Source organism: Prinia subflava, chromosome 15 (genome assembly GCF_021018805.1).
Source record: "Prinia subflava isolate CZ2003 ecotype Zambia chromosome 15, Cam_Psub_1.2, whole genome shotgun sequence".
NCBI classification, from domain to species: domain Eukaryota; kingdom Metazoa; phylum Chordata; class Aves; order Passeriformes; family Cisticolidae; genus Prinia; species Prinia subflava.
Genome location: NC_086261.1, coordinates 7,615,483 through 7,641,689, shown reverse-complemented (window position 1 = coordinate 7,641,689; position 26,207 = coordinate 7,615,483). Strand labels below are relative to the sequence as shown.

General features: G+C 42.5%; 1 protein-coding gene across 3 annotated transcripts in view; it reads right to left on the bottom strand.

Moving 5' to 3' along the window:
- Positions 1-178: 178 nt before the first annotated feature.
- The window catches only part of ABHD2 (abhydrolase domain containing 2, acylglycerol lipase), a 38,932-nt gene continuing 12,903 nt past the window's right edge, over positions 179-26,207 (bottom strand). For all 3 annotated transcript variants that reach the window (XM_063412104.1, XM_063412105.1, XM_063412107.1), the window contains 8 exons: positions 18,061-18,236; positions 16,991-17,158; positions 14,004-14,187; positions 10,387-10,479; positions 8,608-8,721; positions 7,323-7,392; positions 6,539-6,623; positions 179-5,692 (listed from right to left, as the gene is read on the bottom strand). In XM_063412104.1, coding sequence (XP_063268174.1) covers positions 5,496-5,692; positions 6,539-6,623; positions 7,323-7,392; positions 8,608-8,721; positions 10,387-10,479; positions 14,004-14,187; positions 16,991-17,158; positions 18,061-18,236 — 1,087 coding nt within the window. In that variant the 3' untranslated portion in view covers positions 179-5,495. The remainder of the gene's footprint in view (positions 5,693-6,538; positions 6,624-7,322; positions 7,393-8,607; positions 8,722-10,386; positions 10,480-14,003; positions 14,188-16,990; positions 17,159-18,060; positions 18,237-26,207) is intronic.

The following is a 26,207-nucleotide window of genomic DNA, read 5'->3' as shown; positions in this document are numbered from 1 at the left end:
TTCTCCAGAGTGGCATCAAAGACCTCTTCTTGTCCAGAAGACAAAAAGCAACCAGGAAAGGCTTGAGCACCACAAGTGCTTGTATCCCCCTTTTCCCCAGCCAGCTCCCTAAGCTGGGCCTCAGGGAAGACTGAGAGCCTCTCCCAGCATATGAAACTTCACACACAGGCACTAGATGTAGCACTGATTTCAATAAGTCCTTTATTTTTAAATAAAGAAACCCCACTGAATCAAAGATAACAAAATTACATTTTGTTCAGCAATGACTTCCATTTTACAACACACAAGAACAAAAATTAAAGAAAAAAATCAAAGACAGTTTTATATATATTTATATATAATTTTAAAGGTAAACATCAGCAGATATAGAAAAATTGCATTGCTAGTTGCAAATCATCTCCCCTGCAGCTCTCAGCTCCAGAGAATCTGACTCAGAACATGGCAGCAGGGAGGGTGTCTCAGTATACAAGCTTCTTCAGGGCAGCATTTAGAGATAGTTACAGAATAGAACTTGGCCAAACTGAAATATTTTCATAGTCAACTGCTCACCAGGAACACTGGAAGTCACTCTGCCTGTTCTAACACAGCTGCATGAGAAAAGCAAGGGCACAGGTCTCCTCTTCCCAAGCTCTTTACACATGTTTTTGGCTAGGAACTTCCAGAGAAAGAGGCTATGCTTGCTCAAGAAGCATGGCTAGAGATATGTCACTGGGAATTACAGTCAAGCTGTCATGTAACACAACGAGAAAATGTGCCCCTTTGGAAAGTTGTTGACTTGGGCAAAGCAGTAGGATTTGGTTGTATCTAATACAAATGGGTTTTATTTGGCTTTTTTTTTTTATTTTATTTTAAAGACATTCCAGTTGGCAGGAACCATAAGTAGGGTCAACATCCCAGCAGAACTATAGTGGAGATCCTAGAAGAAAATTCTCTAACTCCTCTCTGCTCATGCAAGAACTTTGATTACAATGGAAGTTTTTCAGTCAGACCAAAGCAAAGGGGCTTTTGTGCTACCTCATACAGATGTTCAGGATAACTCCAGAAACCTTTCCAGCACAGCATGGAAAGCTGGCAACTGCTTTGACTTATTGATGGCACTTTTGCCTAAGCTCCCCTAACAGCTGAGGAAGTTCAGGCCCGTGTCACTCCCATTCCCAGTGAGAAGAGGGTACAGTAACAGGGCACCCTCCCTTGGGCTGGTGCTGCTCTGAGGCATTCTAAGCTTAGAGAAAAATCATAAAGTCCTCACACCAAGAAAGGCTGTTTGCTTTTCACCTAGAAGCCATGGAAGAGACACTGCTTTGAGTCACTGTGACTCCAGCACCTTCCCAAATGAACCAACCCACGTAAGGGATACGGACCCATGGAGAATGACTCAAGCCAGAAACAAGATGTTCTTTACAACAAATGATTTACACAGGCAGCACAAAGCTCAGGCCTTCTCTGGGCTGACAAAAAAAGACTGAAGAATTTCAGTAAACTCCAGATAAGCATAGCATTTCCAGAAAAACTTGGAAACAATCCAGGTGACTAAACTGCCAATTAAATCCTGAAGATGGTACTCTGTGCTCTTTCCTTTGAGATGTAGCCACTTGAGCAATCTACCTCCAGCTATGCTGCTGGAGTGTTAATAGACACAAAAACTTTGGGATTACAGGATAACAAGTCACACATTAAGCAAAGCAAACCCTGCTTCTATGACTCAATTCCTACTAGAGGACCAGAGAGCTGAAAGTGATCCACTGCTTATATACATTGTTATTTTAAGCCTTGAAAATGACTGTAGCCAGTTGTAGGCTACCTACACAAAGGTGCTTTAAGTCAGCACTTAGTTGTGTGTGCATCACTGGTGTGTCTCAGTGTCTGAAAATTCATTTACCAAAAAGCAAAGCCCCAAAAGCTCTGACCCCAAAGAGCTGTCACTGAAGTCTCTAGATATGCTGATGTCAAGGGAGGAGGAGGAAAAGGGCAAGGCACCACGTGTCAAAGGGCTGTGGTCCAGGAACTTGTGACAGACCCAGGACAGATGACACACAGGTAGCTTGGCTAGATTCAGTACTGGAGTTAATAGTTCCCAATATTTTTACTTAATGCCCTGTCTTTGTAACCCATATCTTCGTGAACAGAAACAGCAGAATAACACTCAGGAAAAGGATTGCAGGGAAGTTCAAGTGTTTGCCTTTACAGTGCAACTACAACACTGCCAGACCCACCTGAAAACACCATCATTTAGAAGCTAACAAAAGGACAATTAAAAATACTGGCAGAGCTCTTGTAGTGGAAGCTGAAGGTCCTTGTGTTCAAAGCAAGTCTGAGCTGCTTATTTACCATCTTCAGATATCTCCAGAAAAATGACAAAGGTGATGGTTGGACCAGCCTAACCATCAAAGAGTAACAGTTCTGCAACTTGCTGTTTGATTGAGAGGGTCCTCAGGGTTCACGTTCAAGTGCTACTTACATTCAGTGATGGGGAAGGTGTGTTTACCATGAAACTACCCGTGGAAGAGCTCTTGTAATGATTTTTCTAATCCCAGTTTGAAACTAAGCAGAGCACATGTCAGATTCACCATGTTGTAATCTTGAACTGCTCTATCAGACCACACTGCAATGACCTACAAGTGCACACTTCAGCAGCCTCATGTGTTTTGACAAGAGATGACAGATTTCACCTCTAAGACTGAAAAATTCTGACCACATTTAAGGCTGGGTTCACTGGGAAAATAAAGACCACCTGCCCACATAAGACTAGTATTGCCTTATTTTGGGAGATAAGAGTATTTCAGATTAGGACTGGACAAAGTCCCATGTGCCACTGTGTATCAATTATCCATCATTGTCAGTAGCAAGATTTAATACATAATTTAAAGGTCTTTAGATAACGTGAACTGCAGCTTAATTCTCTCCTCTCCTAGTTCCCCAAGACCTCTAAGTGACTGCTGCAAGTCTGACTACAAGTCTTGCTTTGAAAGAAGCATCGAATTTGTGAGGTGGAGAGAACGGGTTTTTTTTTTACACTGCTTCCACCTACAGGCTTAATAAGCTGAACCTCAAGCTTCAGCAACCTTGCACAAAAAAGCCACAACTAAAGTTGTCCTTCCCCACAGAAGCCAGACTCAGTCAAGTCACAAGTGATTTGAACAGTTTTAGATTCGAGTGCAAAAAGAGGGCAAAAGAGCAAGACAGACCCACAGTACTTCTGTGGTTGAGAGTTTCAGAAAGTCCACAGCATTGGCACTTCTGAAGAATGAAGGCTTGGGTTGTGGGGCAGGAAGGAGGAGGACTCAGAAAGGCTCTCCAAGTTTAAAGAAAAATCTCTACTTGATTAGACAAAGCTCCAGCTCCTGTTGCTTTGAGAACTGCCCAGTTGCTCACCTCATTTTGGGAGACTTAGACACCTAAATTTATACTGTATCTATTTGATGTGTACATGTGTTGTTTACACTCCACTTCTGCTGAAGCGAGAAGATATTTAAGTCATACCCAATGAATATTACATGAACACTACTTAAGCAAAAAAAAAATGAAATGTCTTTTATGACATACTTTAGTGATGCAGTATGAATAAGAGCATAACAACACAGAGACAAGATATCCATCAGCTAAGAATATCCTTGCTAACTGATGCCCTAAAATAGTTCTTAAGGAACAGCCACAAGCACAGCCAAATCTTGCTGTAGCTTTACTTAGTTTCATCTTCTCTTTGAAGAAAAAACAGAAGCCCAGATTTACCAACTAGGAGAATGTGCAGATATCCACAGTTCATTGTGGATCACAGGCCAAGGTGTTTGGCCTAAGGCAAACGAAAGGAATTTCCTGATATGACAATGCACCTTTGCTACAATAGTTAATTATTGCTTTATTAAAATGAAACCCCACCTACTCAACCTACAGAAGTTCAGGGACAGGGCAGTCCAGGAGGCTTGTTCCCCAGGTTTGTTGTTAGCAGACTGAAGACTTGCAGCTTGTTTCACCCTTAAGCTATAAATTAAAGTGCCTGGAACACAGACCAAGGCTGAAGCAATAAAGTGCTGATGAGGGAAGTGTGACAGGAAAAGAACTTCACTGACACTGTGATAAAGAAATCCTAAGGATAGATTAATGACACTACAATATTGACAGAACAAACAGTACGGAAAATCAAATATTTTTACCACTAGTTTCAGTCTCCAGATTGTCATGGGACAGCTTTCCTTTAGTAACTATCTTGGCACCATAACTGCCACTTGAGGGAAAAGCACAGGTGAGTAGCCAGCTTTCCTGCAAACAGCTTTCACACTTCACTTTGCACATTAAAACTAGAAGGGGGATGATGTCTGGTTGTGGAAAAGAAATTCTAGTGAGAAAGAGCCCAGTGTCTTACTGGAGCCAGTAATCCTACAGCATTACACAGATGTGGAAGTAGTCAGCCTTGCAAAGATGTCATTTCAGTTGCACAGGGCTGGAGACATCCAGTTCCACATCAACTGCAAGGCAAGTCACATGTCTCAAACCTACTTGATGCTCTGAAAGCTAATGGGAAGAATTTTGGTATTATTTACCCTGACACAAGGGAAGTAAATCTAAATAGATATACCCTACCCCATACCAATTAATCCCTAAGAGAGTACAATAGCTCTCCATGAAATATTCTTTCAAACAAATTGAGCTCACAGAAGAAATCCTGCAGGTTCTTAATCATGGGTTTCCATTTGGAAGCCAGAGCCAGCTTTAAAAAGCCCCAGGTCAAACAAAGAATCCAGTACTGAAAAGATAACAGTATTTAAAAAGAGGCAAAGATGACAAGAAGGTGACTGATCAGGTCCTGGAGTGAGAACATGTTTACATAGAAACATTAACTGGCATTACCAAGCTGCATTTTCTCTAGTTGGAGACCCAGCATAAAGCCACCCCAATCCACTGACAGCTCAAGCATGGAAAAGTTGAATATTTTTAAAGTGATTCACTTGTGCAAGTGCATTCCTAGGTACTAAAATGCTTCCCTTGAGATGGTGCAAAGCTGACACGACACTTGCAGTCAAGCATCTGTTTTTCCAAGCTGCATTGTAGTGTCTTACAGACTGAACCACTCACTGGCTTGTGGCTTGGTACAGGGATTTTCCAGCACCCAGACAGAGAAGAGGGCCGCAGTTATCCCATCATCTACACCTAAACAAATGCTGCAGATCAAGTTTTTGACCAGCAGGTGAAGAGATTTTGACATGTGAAACTTCTGCTATATTAAAGCAAGCAGTCTTTAGCTCAGTAGCCCTGTAACAAGCTACAGTCAGCAACCAAATTCTTCAAGCAGAGCAGTAAATTACAAATCCGTGTGACTGGATATCCAAAGAGGCTCTGACCAGATGTCAACCTCTGCTTTAATTCCATTTTGGAAAAAACACATGGTGATCAGACCCCAGCTATAGGATATCAAGGAGAATGGAAACCTGAAGCAGCAGGTGAGGGAACAAGATGTTCCCAGAGAGATATACTGAAGTGATCCAGAGTCTTTGGGTCGATTACTCCTGGCCAGACACAGCCTGCTCAGCATCTGAGCAGTGAGGCTTTGTCTTCTCCCACTGGCAGATGGCATTGGCATACTGTACCACCAGCTTATCCATCCAGGTAAGAGGTTCTGGGAATAGCACAGACCCCTCAAAAAATCCCAGGTGGCCTCCATGAAGGGGCAGCACATGCATGACATTCTCTCTTTTCTCTGTAAAAGAAAAAGAAGCAGAAAGTTCCAGAAGGTTAACATCTTCAAGCTGAGAATAAAAGCATCTTGAGTTGCCAGGACAAAGGCTGCCCAAGAGGTGCTGCTGGCACCTGTATTGCTGTAAGAATGGTCATTCTTTAACAAATGAGCACCTTTAACTCACACTCACTGGAACTAGGACTGTTTGTATCATGTCAAGCTGCACTAAGCTCTGACAGTGCATCAGGCATCTTGTTGCATGGACAGTGAAAAACTCTCAGTGCTTGCTTCTGTCTGAAGGCAGCTGGGGATAAATTCTCTGCTCACAGCCTCTAACCAGGAAAAGAATGAACCATGCTTCCCTCCCTGTGCACCCACTCTTTGTGTGATGAAGCAGCAGCAGCTCCCTCTTCTGAGCTTCTAAGGATAATTTACCTTTTTCCTTGTTTGAAGACAGACAGCTCAACTCCTTTCAAGGGAGAGATCCCAGTTCAGTGCCAAGTGACAGAGCCATGCATGCACTGTCCCCATTTCATCAGCAAAGCAGGGTGTTTATCTGTGCTTCATCCAGACTGTCACCACCACCCATCTTCCTACTAAACCTCAGTGAGCAATGGAGATGTGAAGAAACCTTTTTTCACCTTTTATCAACACAAGCAACAGGTGCCTGAAAGGACTGAAGTTCTTACTCCTCAGGGTTAGCCTTGTTAGTTCTAGCAATTAATGACTTAGAGGCTTAGCACACCTCCAACAGCATTACAGGTGTAAGGAGGCAAGTCAAGCTGCTTTGAAACCAGGAATTGTGATGTGATAAGCAAGCTGTAGGCACACAGATCTGCACAGCTTGAGGAGACTGTTTCAGCATACCTGAAAGAGCTCTTGGAATTGATAGAAGACTCTCATGGACAAGAGGGTCATCAGCAGCATTAACCAACAGAAGAGGAACATAGATCTGCATCAGGACATATGACATGAAATGACAAAACCAAAACAGAAAGGGGTTAGTATTTGAATGTCAATCTACCAACTGTAAAAGTATCCTAGCAAAATTCAGTTAAGATATCTTATTTCAGAGTTAATTTTTTTCCTCTAATGGTAAGAAAGAGGCAGAGAGCAAACAGACTGAGTCCCCATTCTTAGAACTGAAATAGCTACACCCTTTTTTTGTTCTGCATTGCTTTGCATATCAGGCAGCTATTGCCAGCTCTGTTATGGACACCTTGGGTAAAGTCCAGGAAACTCCCTTGGAATATCTCCATTTGCTGGTTCAGTAGAAAAAGGAAGAATTGATCTCAGTTCCACTTTGGCAAAACTTTGCTCAAGCACCTGATTGTCAGTGTCCTGAGTCTCTTCCACAGTATTCAGTAAAAGCCTTTCTTCCTTGAAAGTGCAGGCACCCATTTCCCACTTTATCCTCGTACACTCAGAGCAGTTCAGCTGAATGTGTGGCTTTATCTCCATCTGTTGGGTGCTACCACCTGCCAAGAGTTATAAGCTAAGAGAATTTAGCCCCAGTGTTAGTGGTAGCAAGATCTGAAATCCCAGTCCAATATACTGTGCCTGAGTATTTCTGAAAACCCCAACTAAGATTAACAACAGAAACCACAGAGTATTTTCCCTCCAGTGCAAGAGCAGTGCTGCAAGAGCTTACCCTGTGCAAGTACTGCAGGCAGCTTTCCTCTTCATAGTACTCCTTCAGTGAGCTGTAGCCATGGAACTTCCTGAAACAGAGCAGATTGTCATTAATGTCACCTGCTTCAGCCATGTCACTATGGCTTTTAAGTGAGGACACATATGCAGAAACAGGAATGATGCCTCAATTTCCATAGACTATTTTTTTAATACCCAGTCTCTCTGCAAAACCCAAGGCAGCACATGCCTTGATGGTTTCTGTGCCTTCTCAAACGTTCTGAGAGCATGGGCAAGTCAAACATGCAAACTGAAGACCAGCAGCCTTCAGGGTGTTTCTTTTAAAACATCCCACTGCACTGAATTGTACACATGCATGAAAGAAAGTTAGGATCTTGTTCATCTTTCCCTAGAAGTCTCTACAAATACAAGCCCAGCACAGCTTATAAACCTCAAATTTACCAGACAAGTTCCCAAGAATTCACTGTGGTTCTACTTCTTTGCCAAAACTCTTCATATCATCCCAAACCAAGAATTCAGTAAGCCTATATTCAAGTGTCTTTTTTTTTTTAATATAAGGGACAACATAGCTGTTGGTCCAAACTAGGAAGGCCTCAGGGATGGGGGACAAGCAGAGAGATTTCCCAAGGAATGGTGTTTTTTATAAGCAGCCAACCATACTCCCAGTTTGCCAAAAGTGTCATAGCCTTTTATCTAACACTTTACAGCTGTATTTTGGAAAGGGGTCAATGCCTGATACAGAACATGCCATGGTATGAACACTGCCACTTAAAGTGCTATGTTGTCAAGGACACAGGCAGTAACAGGCTACTGCTTATTAAAGCAGAGCACTTAATGAGGTGTTAGTATGACAAATAAGAAAGGTTATATTATCTCAGCCAGCCCTATTGTGTATTGAGACAGCTGCAGTGTTTTATGGGGAGAAGATGCTTCAAACAGAGCAAAGGAAATCCATGAGCAGTTCTGAGCTGCTTTCTACATTCCCCTTTTCATTGCTATAGCTTGGCAGCAGAGCTGCCTCTTCCTACCTTAGCAAAGGCTGCAGGTCCAAGTGTCACCAATAAATAAATGCCTCCTGGATGATTTAAAAGAAGCTATGACTGTAAACAGTTGTTTTTTGTGGTTTTCTTTTTTTCCTCTGCTAAACTTTCTTTAATGTGGAGACAAGTAAGAATTCACTGTATTTCAAGCAGACTCCTACAGGCACAGAAGGGGCATGCAAGAGCAACACTGGGAAGAGAAGGTACTTGGAGTTCCACAGGGGACCAGAGACTTGCCCTTCATACCTCATAACGTTATCATCGATCTGCATGAGTGATGTTGCTGTATAGAGCTTGCCCAGGTCAGCATCTGACAGGCTTTGTGGCTTCTTCATGTTGTTATCTCCAAAAAGAACTTGCCTGGAAGAGTGACAGCAAGAATTACATCCAAATAATACATGGGCAGCAAAACCATGACCTGTTCAAGGACAACTGAGTTTACCAAATCTGACAAGATAAGATTAGAAGTGGGCTACATAAACATGAGGCTTTCTTGGGAGCAAGAACAGCTTATGTGTCCACTTACCTCTGCAGCAAGACATAACAAACCCTAGCAGCCTCCTTGTAGGAAAAAATGTTCTTCTTATCTACTGAAAAACTGCATGAGGGGCCTCTTAAACTTCCCAGAACAGAGAGCACTAAGGGTATATGGACTAGAGGCTACATGTTACAGGAAGGGTTCTTTGGCTTCAGATCAAACCTGTGGGTGGTTTGGGTGAGAGCACCAGCAGTGCTGGGCACAGCATCTGCACCATCTGGTTCTAAAGCCCCCCAGCACAGACTTCAGGCTACCTCACACACAGAAATTACTCAGGGTATTACCTTAGCAGAAAGCTATTTACTATGGACACTTGTCATAATTGGTTATTGCTCTCAAGGGGGGATGTGTTTCTTTACCAGAACAAACTTCTTCTCTAACAAACAGAACAAAAGCCACAAGTTGGAAAGGGATTTTTATTCCCTTTCAGAGGCAGCTGCAGGGCAGAGCAGCAGGGAGGCTAGGTTTGATTTGGGTGAGTTAGAGCACAAGTGATTATGGAAAAGTTTACTTACACTTCCCTTCAAGCTAGCACCAGCTTTTTCTAGGTTAATAATTTAAGTACCTTTTAATGGGAGCTTACCTAACTTCACATGTCAAATTTGTTCAAGTTGTCTAAATATTTGTAAACCTGGAATGAATCATGTGGATCATCCTATATTGGCTACCCTCCTTCTACAAGTGTTTCATACTGCACAGGAGTGTAAACAAAGAACCAGAAATCTGAAGTGACACATGCTCCTTCAGTGAAATAGGTCTTAAGATATTCCCCTCCTTTCCCCTCAGTCAGGCAACTTCCAATGCACACAGATGAGGTACTTTCCTGCCTAGAAAGTACCACCCAGAGAACTTTTGATGGGGAAATCACCAACATCGAGCATGTCACCTGTTTGGCACACAAATTTCTTTGTTATGCAAGAGCCACGGATCAGCAACAGCAGCACAAAGATCCTACAGTACACTTGCACTCCAGGAACAGCAATGTTAAGTGTTTTGCTGGCTACATGCTCTTTCTAGAGGAACAGCTAGAAGCCAGAGCTACAGGTTTAACTATTTGCTTATTCGATAAGAAGCAACTCCATATAGCAGATCTTGAAGTTTAGTCCTACCTCAGGTAGGTGGCAGAACAAGAGGCTCCTTCAATAGGGAATTCTTTGGCTAGAAGTGAAACAGATGCAGAACACTCCACTTTGAAGTCTAATTGCAATATTTTCCTGTGCATGTCTTGTTTATTCATTAAGCAAATTTCCACAGAACACAAAAGGCAACAATGTCTTTCTTCTAACAAGATGACAAAAGCTTATATGTCTATTTTACAATATAATGAGATTGACATGGGCTCACCTTCACTGTTGGTTCATCTAAAGACCCAGCAAGGACCTTGTGCTAAACCTTTCAGGAGTCCTGTCTTAAAGGACCAGGCAGACAAATCCAATATAGCAATTGACCCAATCAATACTGTCAGTGTGAGTGATGTACTGCAGTACCTGTGAGAAAGGATGATCTTCTTCATGTTGTCTGCCATGAGGAAGTTATAAAATCTTCTGCAATGATCCCACTGCATGAAGGTTTCCTGTGCCCTAGAAAAAAACACAGTGCAGAACAAACAAAGCTGCTAATGGAGCTCTTGAAAGATCAGATTAATACACTGTTAACATCTTATGGCAGCCTGGGGGCTGTGTAAACAAACCTCCAGGCCTTCCCTGCCACAGCTTAACCTTTTCCAGGAAATGACTTCCAGTTTGATGAAGTTTGTTAGTATCAGAAAACAGATCTGCAGTCTCATCTTGCACAATACAATTAGCAGTTTTGATCAGAGCATTTAAGAGCCATCAATCAAGATCCATAACACTGACAAGAGGATTTTAGTATCCCTTTGCAGAAGTTGAACATAATTTACATAATGGGACTTTCAAGGAAAGGGCTAAAACCTGTTGCTCAACAGTGTTGTCTATTGTGTAATACAGCTCTGCAGAGGAAATAATTTGTGCAGATGTTTCCAATATGTACAGATACTATTATTGTTTCATTTCATTGGCAGGAACTGTAGGAATAAATACTAGTTGCAGCTGCAAGTGGCATCTGAGTTGAAGTCTCTACCTATTCTCAAAGCAGAAGAGCACTTCACAGCTTATCTGTTGTTAAAACAGAATTTAAGCCATCCAGAGTTGTGTGAGCTCTGCCAGATACCAGCACTCCTTTGCTATGCAGGGTCATGGGCAGGTTAGAGCCTTACTCCTAGCAGGGTTTGCTGTTACTGAGGGAACACACTATCATTTACTGAGAGACTGAAGAATGCTGGGAGCAGTTTCAGCTACTGAAGCTCTCCTACCACTTAAACATTAACATACCATGAGACCTAGTGTAGATTTAACGTGACCTTCCAAGCTATAGCCTGCAAGTCCCCTACCAGGCAGGAGCAAGCTGTTTTCTTGTAATTAGCCATGCTGCAGAGTATAGATCAAAAAAAAAAAATTCTTGACCATTTTGTCTAGCCAGGCTATACCACATTTATGCCAAGGCAGGGGAATGAAAAAAGATAGGAAAATGCACATTTCTTTCCTCACAAAGGGTTTTCCAAGCAAATCTATTAAGTTATTACCAGATGTTTGAAGTTAAAGCTGCTACATTTCCCTGCAGTTTCTGTGCTGTACAGCAGTATTCACAATATGAAGAGCTGCAAGCATTAAAAAAAAAAAAAAAAAAAAAAAAAGGCAGTTTCCAGTATTTTGAGGACTGCCCCTGTTCAGAGCTGAGGTCTCTCCCCACAGCCTGTAGCTATGGTGAAGATGCATTCCACAAGATCAAGAAGCAGAATCAAGCCTATGCAGGCAGGGATTAAGGAACAAGGAGACCTGTCCCTGTTTAGCCTCAGGGAACACATTCCCTAGACTCTGTGTTAATTCATTAAACGAAGAGTCTCACTCTTCTGGCAGATCCTAGTACTGCTGTTGCTCTGGAAAGGCTTTCCTGTTTGAGATCCTTGGTGCACCTTGCTCACTAAAACTTTTTCCTTCACTTACGATAGTTATTTGGGGAATAAATGCTGGACAAACCAATATTAAAAAAATGGAACTGTAAACTAACTGGTTATGTTACCAGAGTAATCCACTTCCATGCAGCCCCTGAAGGCTGAAGCCAGCTATTTTAATGTACCAGACCAAAGCCAGGAAGGCAGAGGCTTCACCATTCTACCTGGAGTGTTTTGGACCTCCTCCCTCCCACTTCTATAACCAGGGTACAAGGCCCTCCCTCCTCCTGTCTTCTGCTCAGTAGATGTTGCTTTTCCCTAACTCTTCAGCTAATTAGCACTTAGAGAAGATGCAGATACTAGGAAGGAGACACAAGACGTGAAAATCCTCCCTGCTGGCTGTCCAGTAATAGAGAGCAGATGTTTTGTGGCAGGAGGTTTGCTAGGAGATGTTTACCCAGCAGGTGGAGGCAAGAGCTCAATAATCCACACAGCCCACATGATGGGGTGCATTAAACTCAGGGGAAAAAAAAAAAACCTCAGCAAGTTGTTTTTCCACACAAATATCCAAGTGGAGAACTGTTAATCAGGTTGGCCTTGCCATGCAAGCATACCAGCATTACTCACAACAGCATTTTGGAGATCAGGAATACAATATTGCATAATTGTAGAAGATGAACCAAGTGGACCTCAGCCAGATATTATCCCTGTAAACCCTGTCTGATGATTGCAATTAAGGAGCTGGCTTCAAAAAGATGCTCTGTGCTCTATGCCAGAACCCCAGGACAGCTAAGAACATTTTACTTGAAACAAAACAGAACAGCTGTTCCTGTAGCATCTGTTCAGGCTTTAAGGGTGTGAACTAGCAGCAGATTATACACTTTTTTAGCAGTAGTCACATCTGACCTCAAAAGGTATTAGATAGCTGGAATATTACAGGCATATCAAGCTTTTACTCACATCTTGGTGCTTCCAGAAAAGCTTTTTGCTTTTACCTCTAAGAGCCTGATTCATAAAAGGTGTCTTCAGACTGCTGAATAACAAACTGGTCCCTACACAGGCAGAGCATCATCAGCATCAAGAGTACCAGCTACCCTGACCAGGCTGTGAGGCTGAATTCCAGAGCAAGCCCCTCACAGACCTGCCACAGTTTCACCTTTCATATCAGCCCAAAGGATCTTGACCCCAATACCTGAGTCTCAACAGTCCCTTTTGCTTTGTAAGTAGTCTCATGGCTCAAAACTGCAGGTAAGTTACTGCAGAGTCAGCTGCACCTTAGTAACTGTCCATATGTACAGACAGTAAAAACTGGAAATAGCAGCTTAGCCATTAGTTACAGTGTTTTAATTTTCATTACTTGTTTATACATGGAAAGGTTAAAGTACTTTAGTTGAGTCCAGTTTTCAAGCAGCACTGCTGTGCCTGGACCCTCCATCAGAACATGCAAGTGAAGTCATCACAGCTCTTAAAGTGCCATAGCTTTGGTTTCCACATAGGAAGACATCAATATTTTCAGACTTTAGGGCTGTAATACCTTTCCTCTCCACCTTCCCCACTTCTATAACACGGCTGCAAGCACCTCTCCATGCCCTGATCAGCCCATTTCAGTGACACACACTAAGAGGGGAGCACAGACTAACAGAATGTGCTGTGTCTTTCTGGGCTCCCCAGGTAAGAGCTGCCAGGTGAAACTGCACACTGAAGCCAAAGAAGCTATTATGAACCACAGGATATTTCTCAGAGTGATGAGACAGTGTAAACTATTGCCTGCAAACCTGGCATCAGCTCAGCAGCTGGTCACACACTGCCCAGCCTGCCTGGTAATTACACCAAGACTGCACACAGAATGCCTGCTCTTAGGACACTGTAGCCATGAGACAGCATCACATGCACAGTTCAAAAGCTGCCAGCATGTACCTGGCCAGGTACACAAAACCTGTTTGCATGGCTGACAAAGTTTACTTGTGCTAGCAAATCAACAAAGCTTCAGGTGCTCCTTCAGGACAGTGTCATCCACACAGTCTGTCAGGCCAGCTTGGTGCAAGAGAAACACCCATCCTCACCTGGCCCTAGCAAAGATCTGCCCCCTCCTGAACTCCCAGAAGAGAGCAGCAGAGAAGGCTCCAGACCTACCTCAGTGCACTGTACCCCTGGCACACACTGACACAGCACAGGACTCGCTCCTGGTTGGCCTGGCTCTCTCCCAGGTATTTGCACACGATGTTTCCACCCAGGCTGAAGCCCACGACAACCAGCTGGGTCTGAGGGTAGGTCTTCTTGATGTAATTCACCATGGCACCAAATTCCCAGGTGCATCCTAAAAAGAAGAATGAAGTTAAAAAAACATCTTCTAATATATTTAAATTCTCGCTTGAAGCTTCAGTTGCGTGCTTTGAATTCAGCTTCTTACCCTTTCTGACTTTTCAATAGCTTTAAGGTTTTAACAGCTCTGATTCACATGTGTTCATACATCTGTGAGTCCTGTGGAGCTTAGCTCATGCTTAGTTCTGACAGAGTGCCAAAACAAGACAAAATTTAGTTGCTTAAAAAACATGGCAACAGTTAACATGACAATCAAAACTCTTCCTTTCTAAAACACCTTTAAAAAGCAGAGTCCAGCAACTCCAGGCTTGACATTACTATGCAAGAGCAGCACACATCATTACTTTCCTGAGGCAGTTTACCAGTTCTGAAGTGAAGAGAGGTATTTGGAATGCAGTTTGCTCCTTTGTTTTTAGCAAGACCACCATGGATCCCTAAATCCACGCTGCAGTGGGGAGGGGAAAGGAGTGGCTTGTCAGGAGGAGCTCCCAGCACACTGCTGCAGAGCCTGACTAAGCAGCTGATCTCTGGAATCAGGGAGAAGGGTTCAAGCAGAGATATTCAACCCTTTGTAACCAATGAACAGGTAAAGATACTGCAGCTCCCTGAAATACACATGGGTATCCTCACATCTAGAGAAGAGTTAAGTGTCTCTACACAGATCTGTTCCACTGTCAACAAACACCCCCTTGCATCCCACAGGCTGCAGGCAGTGAGGGATCCAGTTTCTGGCAGTACTGGCATCCTCCAATTGTTCAACAGACTTGAAGACCTCCACACATACAATCTGAGTACCTATAACTATTTCTCCTGCTTGTGAGTATGGGAAAAGGAGATATGGAAAAGCAGCTGCAATAGTGATGGCATTAGTACACTGGTATCAACTGTTTATGCAGCTTGTTAACCTTCCCTTTGGACTTCAGGCTGCAAACCACAGAAGGCATCACATGAACAACAGAAATAGAACTCCAGATGTTTCTTCCTGTCCAGAGTCAGAAACTCAGCTCTATCCTGTGGAACTTGTCCAGGCAGATAAATCCTAGGATTCTGGCATTCCACCATGTACTAACCTAACACTGCTCCACTGTGCCCCCACCCCAGCTGTACCATCCTCATCCGACTCCAATTTTTACCTAGCTCTGGAGTGAACTCTGAGCACCAGGGTTTGTTTGCTTCAGTGGAACAGCAAACTCCTGCTTTTGGGGGAGGGCACTTCCTTGTGAACATTCTTAATGAGCAATCTTCAAGACAACAAACTCTGCACTGCTCTGGTTTCCTCTGAAAGAAGCCAGCAGTCAAAATACGTTAGTGTTTGACCTTTGTGATTTCAGGGCAGCTTGGAAACGCAAAAATAGAAAAGCAACAGGTCAAGGTTGATATAGAGGCTGGGACTCAGCAAATCCCAAATTTAGGCTACTTGCTCCTCAACAAGTATGCCTGGAACCCAGCAAAGGTGAAAGGGCACTGAATTATTTGGTTAGGAGGCAGAGTAACGTCTACTGGACTTGCTAGCACATAACTTAACAAGCAACTTTGCCAAGTGATTTACTGTCTTACTCAAAGGAAGTGCTAGGCATTCTTCGCCCTTCCCAAGGCTATAAAAGACTCAGAAAGGTATGTCTCAAGAGATGCACTACAGAATAACACCCCAAGGTCTAAAGCAAAGCTCCGTGAAAGGAAACTCTTAACTTTTAGTAAAATAGCAAATGCTTTAACATTAAAATTTAGTTTTCAAGACATGGTAGTCTTGCAGGCATTGCCAGCCTAGGGCCTCACTACAAATGAGGGTATTTGGTATTCCTGAAGTGTTTCCCAAAGAGGGGTATATTTAATAATTCTAAAACAAGCAACAAACCATTACAGCCTATTTGCCTGCCAGACTTGGCATCTCAAGGCACAGCATTTCTGTTTTGACAATTTAACTGTTGAAGATAACTATTCTGTTAATCCAAAATCTAAGCAATAGTTTAGCTAACTTTAAAAAATAAAACCTAGCACAAGTCAGCTAAACACACAATTGACAGAGTACCCACAGATACTTACAGAAAAAAAGGGAGATGAGGGCTCAAGAGAACTCAGGAACAAGCAGATTAGGTCACAGGCAAAGAGGCCCCATTCTACAAAGATCACATTACTCACCAAAAGGGCAATTAAGACTAACTAGAGTCACTCTTCACACAGTTTCAAATCACTTATTCCTTTTAATTTCTAGGTTAAGGAAAGATCTTATAGTCCAGGTGAGAGCCATAATCATGGCAAGTTAAGCACTACCACTTTTGTAGCTTTACTGTCACACTCATGAACTGTTGCTGTTGTTGACTTGTGTTACATTCAGGAAAAAATATTCACATGTCTCTCCTTAGATTTAAATGTACTTTCTGGATAGGCTGGTACAAACTTCTCTCAGGTTGCATTTTACAAAGCCTCAGAAGTGGCATTTATCCTTCAGAGGTAGGTTTGTTTCACATCCCATGAAACTGGCAAATTCAGTATCTCTAAAATCATTTGAATAGGCTCTGGGTAGGCACAAAAGGGTTTTTTCCCCTGAAAAGTTCTTACAAAAAACTGCCTCCTTGATGAGAATACATGTGTAAGAGCAGGCAGAAGCGACAAAAGTGAATTTAGTATTAGATGGGAGGAAGAGAGGAGGCTAAGTTCAGTTTAGTTCTTAAGAAACAGCACAAACCTGTTTTACCCCCATTGGGTACAGCAGTTCTGTTATCCTGAAGGAGGCTGATCAGTCCCTAGAAGTTCCATAAGTTTGAAAATGAGATCCCTAGGTGCCCCAAAGTACCTACCATATGTGAACATCCGTGGTGAAGTGAGCTCAATGTTTGGCAGGGCTCCCAGGTGATTCAGGACAGCACATCTGTACCCATTTTTCTGGGCATAGTCAACAAAGGTGCGGATGTACTGCTTCTCACTGTGGTTAGCAATCCCTGGGCAGATCACCATCGTGACATCCTCTGTGCTCAGAAAGAGAGGGAAGTTAAGTAAATGTCACTTCATGCAAATTAAGAGAGTCAGAAGGTTTCCATTTCAGATCCATGGGAAACCACCTACCACAAGCAAGCTACAATTCCTACCAGTCTGCCAAAAATCCTGTATGGGACTGGAGACCAGCAGCTCTAGTGATAGATGTGAAAAAGTAATTCATGCTATACGAGATGAACAGTCTTTAACTTCAGGGAAAGCTGTGCAAACAGTTCTCCAGGCACTGCCTGGAGACCAAGAGCACTTTCTTCTGTCTGAAGGACATTTTTGATGTTACACATGTTCTGCCTTCTGACAGCCTGTTGTGACATGTGGAAGCTGTGGAGCCCAGCACTCCAAGTAGACTGGTTATGCTATTTCCCCCTCATTTCCCTTACAGAGCTGAGTGTAATACAGATCTTCCAAAGGAAGCTCTGCAAAGTGCAGGCATTCTGATCAGCTGACACTAACCATCATCTACTTTGTGGCTAATCTAATGATATCTGATCTGCTGACACTGTTCACTAGTTTAACAAGATATCATTTCATCAACCAAGAAAGTAATTGCTGTAATTCAAGTAAGCACAGTAAATTACATTCAGGATTATCATATGCACTTCAAATTAACTGTAACTCTCATGTGCAAAGCTCCAACATTACCAGCTCTAGCCACTGAATTTTTATCTCATTAGAAAAGCACTGCTCAGACTCTCTTCAGCAATAAAGATAACAGTAACTGTTCTAGTGCAGCATTGTACCATGAAGATCTCAACACTGACAGTTCAAGAAGAGAAATCTATTTTTTCTGAGGGCCAAATGGGAGCCATGGGCTCTATCCTCATTTGTCCCCCAGAGCAAAGAATCAAAGTTAGCAGGCAGCAGCTGCTGGACTGACCTCCAGTGCAGTGCTCAGAGCGTGGCTCAAAGAGATCAAAGGTGGCTGTCGCTCCATCTGGCATCGTGAGGTACTTGCGAAGTCCATATGGATGTGGTGATCTCACTCTCCCCATTTTTCCATAAAGAGCTGTCTGGATATGTCCACTCTTTCCCCAGATGAGGGGTGGAATGTACCTGAAAGGCAGTAATTTAATTGCTTACCCCTGCTGTGTTAACAAGCCCTTGAGAATACATAAGCACTCCCATAACAAATCTCTCACCAGCTCCCAAATATAGTAACAAATATGGAATTGTTTTTGCTCTGACTGAACTGGCAGCAGTGATCTTTGCAGCCTTACACAAGAGGAGAGAACAAAACACTCTCAAAGCTGAAAAATCAGTACTGATAGGAGCAGCAGAAGCCAAAACCCAGACATTCCCTATATTGAGATGTTAGAGGAACAAATGCTTCTCACTAAATACACAGAGGCCTTGCACCTTGGTGAGATTGGGAGTGCATGTTGCCAACCAACCAAAGTGACCTCCAGAACTACAGAGTGCTGTAAATCTGTTTTAATTGAAACACTGAAGCCTCCTGGGTTGAGCCACATGAACTTGTGTAAGCACTTTACTGTACAAACCAGTGGCAGAAACAACAGGATCCACACCAAGTTCCAGAAAATTGAAAGCCCCAAGGCTTGCTAGTTGGGACCATTTTATACAGAACTGCTTTACTAAGTTCAACAAAGAGCACAGTACAGGTTGATTTTGCCTTTCAGAATTAGGTAAAAGTTGGGACAGTATTAAGAGAACCAGTCAGAACTGACCAAACTCTACTGAATAATAAATCCCTTTCAGTTAAGAAGGGTGAGTCTACCAATTACTTATGCTTAGCAAGGGTATATTAAAGCTATGTGACAAAGCAGATTGTCTCTCCTTTCCTGGCTTACAGGATCTCAAAAAAAGATATGTGAGAAACACAGCTATGAGCTGGAAAGCATTAAAGGCTTAGTTATCAGATTTTTTTTTAGCACAAGGAGAGCTGCAAGTGGTTTAACAGGAAACACTGTGCCCCAGCACCACCACCCATGTGGGCAAGTCACCTGGTCACTCAGCAAAGGGGACTGAGCCAATGCCTTGAAAAAGAGAGTTACATCAGCTCTGAACAGGAAAGCATGAATGATTTATTGTTGAGGAGAACAGCAGTCCCAAGGGACACATTTCCAATTAAAGAACTGTGGTCTCTGGTGCACAGACCAGGGTATCCAGAAGCAGCTTGAGAGCTTCTGACTTCGCCTTGGATCCTGAGGGACTAGCAACACCCTCGCTGTTGTGTTTAGGGCTTCCTGCAATTATTCCTTTTGACTTTTAGAGAGCATATAAAACAGATCGTGTTCTTCCTGTTCACAAAAAAATAGGCAGCTCAGGACTCAAATTTACTAATTAAGCCCACTATCTAGAATGTGATAGAAACCCTATGTTTGTGCTCTGACACTGCCTACTCATACAGCTGGACCTTTCCCCATGCCAGCTCTTATGTGTCATATCCGCAACTCCCTCTTGCCCCATAAACTCCTTAAAAAGACTTCCTATCAAATAAAAACTGCTTAAGGGTGTTTAGCAAGACAAGAGCAGCAGTATGCCCTCTTTCTCCCTATTCTTTTCCCACATCTATGAGTGGGACTTCTTACAGTCAAAGCAACACAACAGTTTGCTGTTGTGTCACTCATTTTTGCAAATTGCACTTGCACTTCCCAAGGAGATCCAAAACAGATTTCTGGAGAAGCAGCTATTGCTTCAATAAATGCTGCAAAAGCTGCCAGCTGATGCTCACAACCTTGTGAATTAGCCCTTAAGTGCATTCTAGATTTGATAACTTAACAACAGACCTTTTCAAAGGATCCAGGCAAGGCCAGGAGTAGCACCCCTCTTCTGTCAGCCCAGCATCTCTGCACTGGGTCTTGCCAAGCACAATGTACAACCGTGCAGATTCCCAGCACTGACAGAGGCTGGACAAGCCCATGCTCTGCAACAGCTGCTAGAGGGGGAAAGCAGTCAGTGGGTCCATTCTCACAATTCAGGGTAGATATCCATTGGGATAAATCAGGCAAACCAAACCAGGCTGCACAAGAACTATATGTGGTTCTGCTCAAGTCACATACAGCTCAGTGCAAGGGTTTTGAACACAACTATTATGCCAGATGGAAGAGACACCACTTTCCTAACACAAGGAGAAACAGCTGGCTTCACCCCAGTTGTTTACTGTACCACCAGTTTACATCAGTAGCCATACTCCACACTAGACAGTGCTTGACTGGCTTTTTTGTCTTTTTTCTTCCACAGATATCCTTTACAAGATAGGGTTTTCCAGCACCTTCTGAGGGGAGCTGACAAATACAACCTATAATAAGAATTTGCAGCTCTTTTAGAAGAGACTCAGACATCAACATTGCTTCAGGGTTTCTAATCCTAGGTGAGAACATGGATTGGAAGGTTTTGGTGATTCTGCTTCCATACAGTGCTTTTCAAATCAAAGACTATCCCCAAATCTTACACTATAGGGCTAAGAGGAAAGCAATTTGCCCAGCTACAGCAGCTAAGCTAGACAGCTATTACTGATTACTGCTACCATGAAAAAAAGCCAAAACAAAGGAAAAAAAAAAAAATCAAGGATCTCTGCAAGCACCAATCCTATCCTCATGTTTAATCTACAGTTCAGTTTCCAGCTGTAGGTTACAGCCATCCACTGGAACAGATGCAGCAGCACATACCACAGGATGCTGTTGGAGATGAAATTAGAACAGTTTTTAAAGCCTTACCACTACTGCCAGAGTTTAAACAAAGGCAAATGGTTTCAAGCACACTGCTTCCCACAGCCTGCCTCTTCGGGTCACTGATGATTTCTCTGGGGAAAGAAATCCCCAGATCTGTCTTTGCATAACCCAGCTGGAGGTTATCTAAGTACTGATCTGCAATAAATCAAACCTTTACACTGCTTTTACAGGCAAACAGCACAAGCAGTTTCCTTGACATGTTTTTTTATTTAAGGCAGGAATCCCTTTTGCTCCATCCATAATGATGGTCAAGTGACAACTACAGTTTCCACATTTCCCTCAAAGCTAAAACTGTGTGAAACCCTATGGACAAGCGAGCATTCACTGTTGCTCCCTGCAGAATGCACAAGTATTTGAGCATCCTATTGACCAAGTAAAATGCTCAGCTTATCTTTTATGATGCTAACTCCAGTCAGCTGCTTAAGCATTGCTGCCTGCAGCAAAGATAGCTTGTGTTAGTCACTCTGCATGTAACTGCATTTTTTTAGATAAATATTCAAAGGCCAAGCTTCAGCATGAGTAATGTGCATAGTACTCTGATGCAGAGATTTGTAAATTCTACCAAGGCATTAAGTATATTTCTAGTTTGCATATAAGTTTTAAAGCAGATGAAGCTCTGAAATAGAGGCAAGTATTCAGGCAGAAGCTTGTTATCTCACCAGTCTTTTTGTTTAGGCCCATCAGCCTTTAAGCAATAGACTTGTGAGGCAAAACACATCCTTTAAGTATCCAGGCTCAGGAGACTGAACACCACAACACTAACAGGGAGAAGGAAGAAAGCTGCCCAGATAGTACAAATCTTGTGTTATCAGTGAAAAACTAAGACAGATTAGAATTTACCTTACCAGACTGATGCAAAACCAAGCAGCTAATAAAAATATCACTTCTGTTTACCATGACAAATTGCCAATCTAACCTGCTACAAATGCCTTTACAGTAAGAGTGATTTCTGTCTTACTGAATTCAGGTAAAATCTGTTCTCAGCTGAGGACAAGGTATCCTTATAATCTATAGCAGAATCAGACATATGATCTGCCTGTCACACTATTTCTGTTGACCCTCCATTTTGCCAGTGGGCAAGTCTATTTTTGAAATCTTCATGTGACTTTTATGTCTTTCACTGAGACAAAGCCTACAAGAACTTCCAAGATCAAGTACTGAGCCTAATGGTGCAAGACTGAAGGACGGGTCACCTTTTTATACTGGGTTTGTGTGGACTTTCAGCTAGCTTTTACTAAATCCATTCAAAGAAGAAAGCACAGAAAGAACTCTCCAGTCCTGAAGGTGCATGATACCACACTGGTGAGGGAGAAAACTTGCCAGGAATTGTGCAAAAGCCTTTACCCTCTGAAAGGACAGATCAGATCAATTTTATTTAAGCCTATTATGTGAAAAGCAGCTCCAGAGACATTTCTATCCTCAACCCAGCTGAAAAAACCTGACTACCCAGTGCTGATAGCAAGAGCTAGAACAGATTGTTTTATAGTGAAGTCAACATTCTTAGTGGCAAACAGCTGAAAAAAGATTCTTCTCCAAAACAGTCATCCTGCAGACAGAAGAGCATTTACTCAGGACATTCTTCTCATGGTTTACCTTAAGAAAACAAGCTCAGCAGGATGCAACACAGGGAAACACAACCATGCAGACTGAGCAACTAAGTAGTATTCACTCTAAGGAGCATTTGAGTACTGCCCTTCGGACTTTATGCTAAAACTATAATTACTGCTAAATTTAACCATGTCTTCCAAACAAGGGCCCTTCACTCAAAAGCAGGTGGCTTCCCTCCAGCACTGATAACAAGTAGAAACAAGGAAAGTGTTCAAAGACACAACAGATTTCCAACTCCTTCCTCTCTGTCTGCTATAATTTGAAGTGGTTCTGAAATGCAGTGTACTGCAGAGATTACTCCAGCACAGCATGGAGATGGTTCAGTACATATTCCCCAGTGCCCACTTCCAGAGAAGCTGCTCCCAGATGTTCAAAAGCCCAGGAACAAACACCATGTCCATAAGCAGCATTTCCACTGTTATGCAATAGTGGCTTATGGTGACAGGAGCTGAGCAGTGAACACCAGCCAGGAGGACCTCTTGCCAAGGCCTCCACACGAGGACAAGGACAGCACAGCACAACAACCCAGAAAAACATGTACTGATAAAAAATCCAAAGGAAAAGTTGCGTTGTACCAAAAATGGAGATTTTTACTTCTGTGAACCAAAAATGGCTTCTGAGCTTTCTCCAGACCGAAAGGCTTTTAACTGATTCATTTCCCTGTTTTGGTCAGTTGCAATAGAGAGTAGGCACTCCAAATAAAGATAAATATTTGAAGCAGTTCTGTCTTCCAGTAACCAGCCCTGTAACTTCCAGTAACAGGACCCTGCAACAGAAGGCAGACGGGAGAGCAGGCCTGGGGATGGTAGTTACTTATTTTGGAAGGTCACTTACACGGCCCAACAAGTACAGAACTCATCACTCTTCAGTGACTAAGTGAATGCACAGCCAGTTACATAAATCTGCTCACCAATGTTAGTGTTTGAGCTCCAAACCTGCATTTCAGCCGTGCAGCACAGCCTCACATCTTGATAGATGGCTGCTCACAGTGCTCGAGAACAAGACAATTCCTAGGTTTTCCCAAAAATTTCTCCTGGAGTTTTAACATTTAAAACAATTCCAGCATGTGATTGTAGATTAAGTTTGGTGGCTCTCAGGCAGCAGATTATCATTTTAGAGCACATACATAATCCAGTATGCAGGAATTTAGGAAAGCAGCAGCTGTATAAGCAGCTCACACAAAGCACATAAAAACTGTGCTATTTTTATTAGCAGGCATCAGCATTCAGGTCCTCAAAGATGTGAAGTGGAAGTTCAGCAACAGGCTTATTTCTGGAGCATTGCTTCATTTCATCTGAGGAGATTAACACTTTAAACATTAACTCTTACATGGCCTTTATGTGCTATAGCACACTGGATACTGATGGTGAGAAAACAGTTAACATCAGGACATTCTAAGAATTTTTGCCTGCATTACAACAGGTAAGAGATTATTTTTTCCCTTTACAGAGCAATTTGGAGGTATTTAAAGAATGCTTTAGAAAATCAAACTTTATTTGAGCCTTGTCCTTTATTTGATGCTAGGGAATGTAAATTAAATTCCAATCAAGGAAACTCATGTAAAAGTCTGTAGGGTTGAGCCCTCAACCCCAAATATGTAGAAAGCACCTTTTTCTGCATCAGCTCAGCTATGCTGCTCAATGTGATGAGGACACAGCAAAAAAATTGCAACAAAAAAAAATAAGCAAGTTATGGAGCTTCCACATTCCCTGAGTCTCAAAAAAGAAACAAACAGAGTAGAAGTGTTTGTCTGCTGCCCACAGCACCTGTATGAAGTCAGAATTATTTAAAATTACAGACTGGCTTCCTTGGCTAAACCACCTCCTTCACTATTTAAGAAGCTTTTATTTAGTAAAGTGCCCATCACACCCCTCCTCCCCCACCAGTGACTACAAGAAGTATTTTAGTCAAAACAAGGCATGAGGATTTATAGCACTTAGAATCCTCCTTGCTGATAAGAGCTGGAGAACACAAGGCTGCTGCCAATGCCACAGCACCCAGCAGAAACTCAGACCCCCCCAAGGCTGCTTCTCTGCAAGGTCAATGCTTCAATTTACCAACAGGGAGCTGCCATTCTCTTCTACTCTCAGCATGTTCACCTGCCAAAGCTTCAGGGGTAACACTGTTCTTCTAGTTTATTATTCTCCTGGAAGTGTTCCTCCCAGAGTAAAACACCTAGGAGTTGACAGGGATCAAACACTGCTTGCTATTACAGGGAGGAAAAGAACACTGAAAAGCTTGAAGACAGCTTTTCTGACTACTTATCTCCTTGCATCTAAGAGAAAAGCAGTGACAGTGTAAAAGAGTCTTGTGGTACCAGGCAGCCTGCACACCCAGCATAGGTCGGTGTGCAAACAAAGGATAAGAAGGATCTAGGCTGGATCTTTGACAGTGTTTACTAACAGGTTTGACAGTCATTTGCCTCAATCTTTGAGGAGCTTGCCTTTACTGATGATAAAAAGTGTGCAGACAGCAAGGATAATTATTTTCGATACAGATGACACGTGCCACATCTCTACAGAAATAAAGATGCACACACTTTTTGTTAGAATAAACTGTAAACAGCCAAAAATGTCTAGCCTAGTACAGTAAGCACTGGCCAAATTTACCCTCATGAATCAAAGAGCCAGCACTGCATTTCTACAGGAATAAGAACAGATTAAGGACTTTCTGTACCCTTTTGAAAGACAGGAAAAGGACACAGCTGCCACCAGCAGTTAGGCCCAAGTGCTCAAGGGCACCAATAGCTGTACTGAACTGCAAGAGCTTCCATACAAGAAGAAGCAATTTGGATGGAAAAGGGTCTGATTATGCTACTCCACTTGGTAAGCCAAAATACTGATCTGGAGGGTCAGAGGAATGGAAAAAGGGGTAAGAGAACATGAGCTCTAAGAAGATGCTCTCTTGCTTCCCAGTGTTTGATAGATATGTAGAAAGTGTCTGGCAGTTTACAGAACTGTAAAAACCAGTACTAACATCTACAAGTACAAGGTACCTGGCACATAGGTACCAAACATACTGCCTGCCGTCTCAGGCAGTTTTACAGTTCAAAGTTCTTAAATTATTCATCCACCACCACTTGGCTTACTGAATGACACCACAGTTACAATGCATTGAATCAGACCAGAAGTGAGGATTGTGCCATAAAAGGAAAATTAGGTCCAAAAGTGTTTACTCTAAGAATTTTTAAACACCTGCACAGATAGGAAAAAGAAAAGTTATTCTTTCTCCCTGCCAGCCTGTTTTTCACAGCAGTGTCCTCACCCCTTCCTCCCTTAAGCAGGAGCTGAACAAACCAGGTCTGAAAGCTAGTTCACAGCTGTGAGTATTCCTCTGCACAGAAGAATTGGTCTTATAACAGATCTGACAACAAACCCAGTACTAATATAACAGAAGGGATTGCTGGGCTACTTATTTTGCTTTCATGGTAGAATCTGAAAAGAGCTGCTTAATCAGCTTTCCTAACACTCTGAATAATTAGCAAGTAATCAAAGCTTTGCAAGATTTTTTCGGTAGAGTATGGCACAAGCTGTTTTCACATAGCTTTTTCCTAATTATCCTACAAACTGTTTCATGCATAATTGCAGGAATTTAAATACATTTGTTCCCCTTTAGTCTCCAGGTGACTTTCATGCCTAAAGACAGGATTTCTTTGATTTTTTTAATTTCTATATTGAAAAAAAGTCTGTGATAACATCACTAGAATAGTAAAAAGAAATAATCA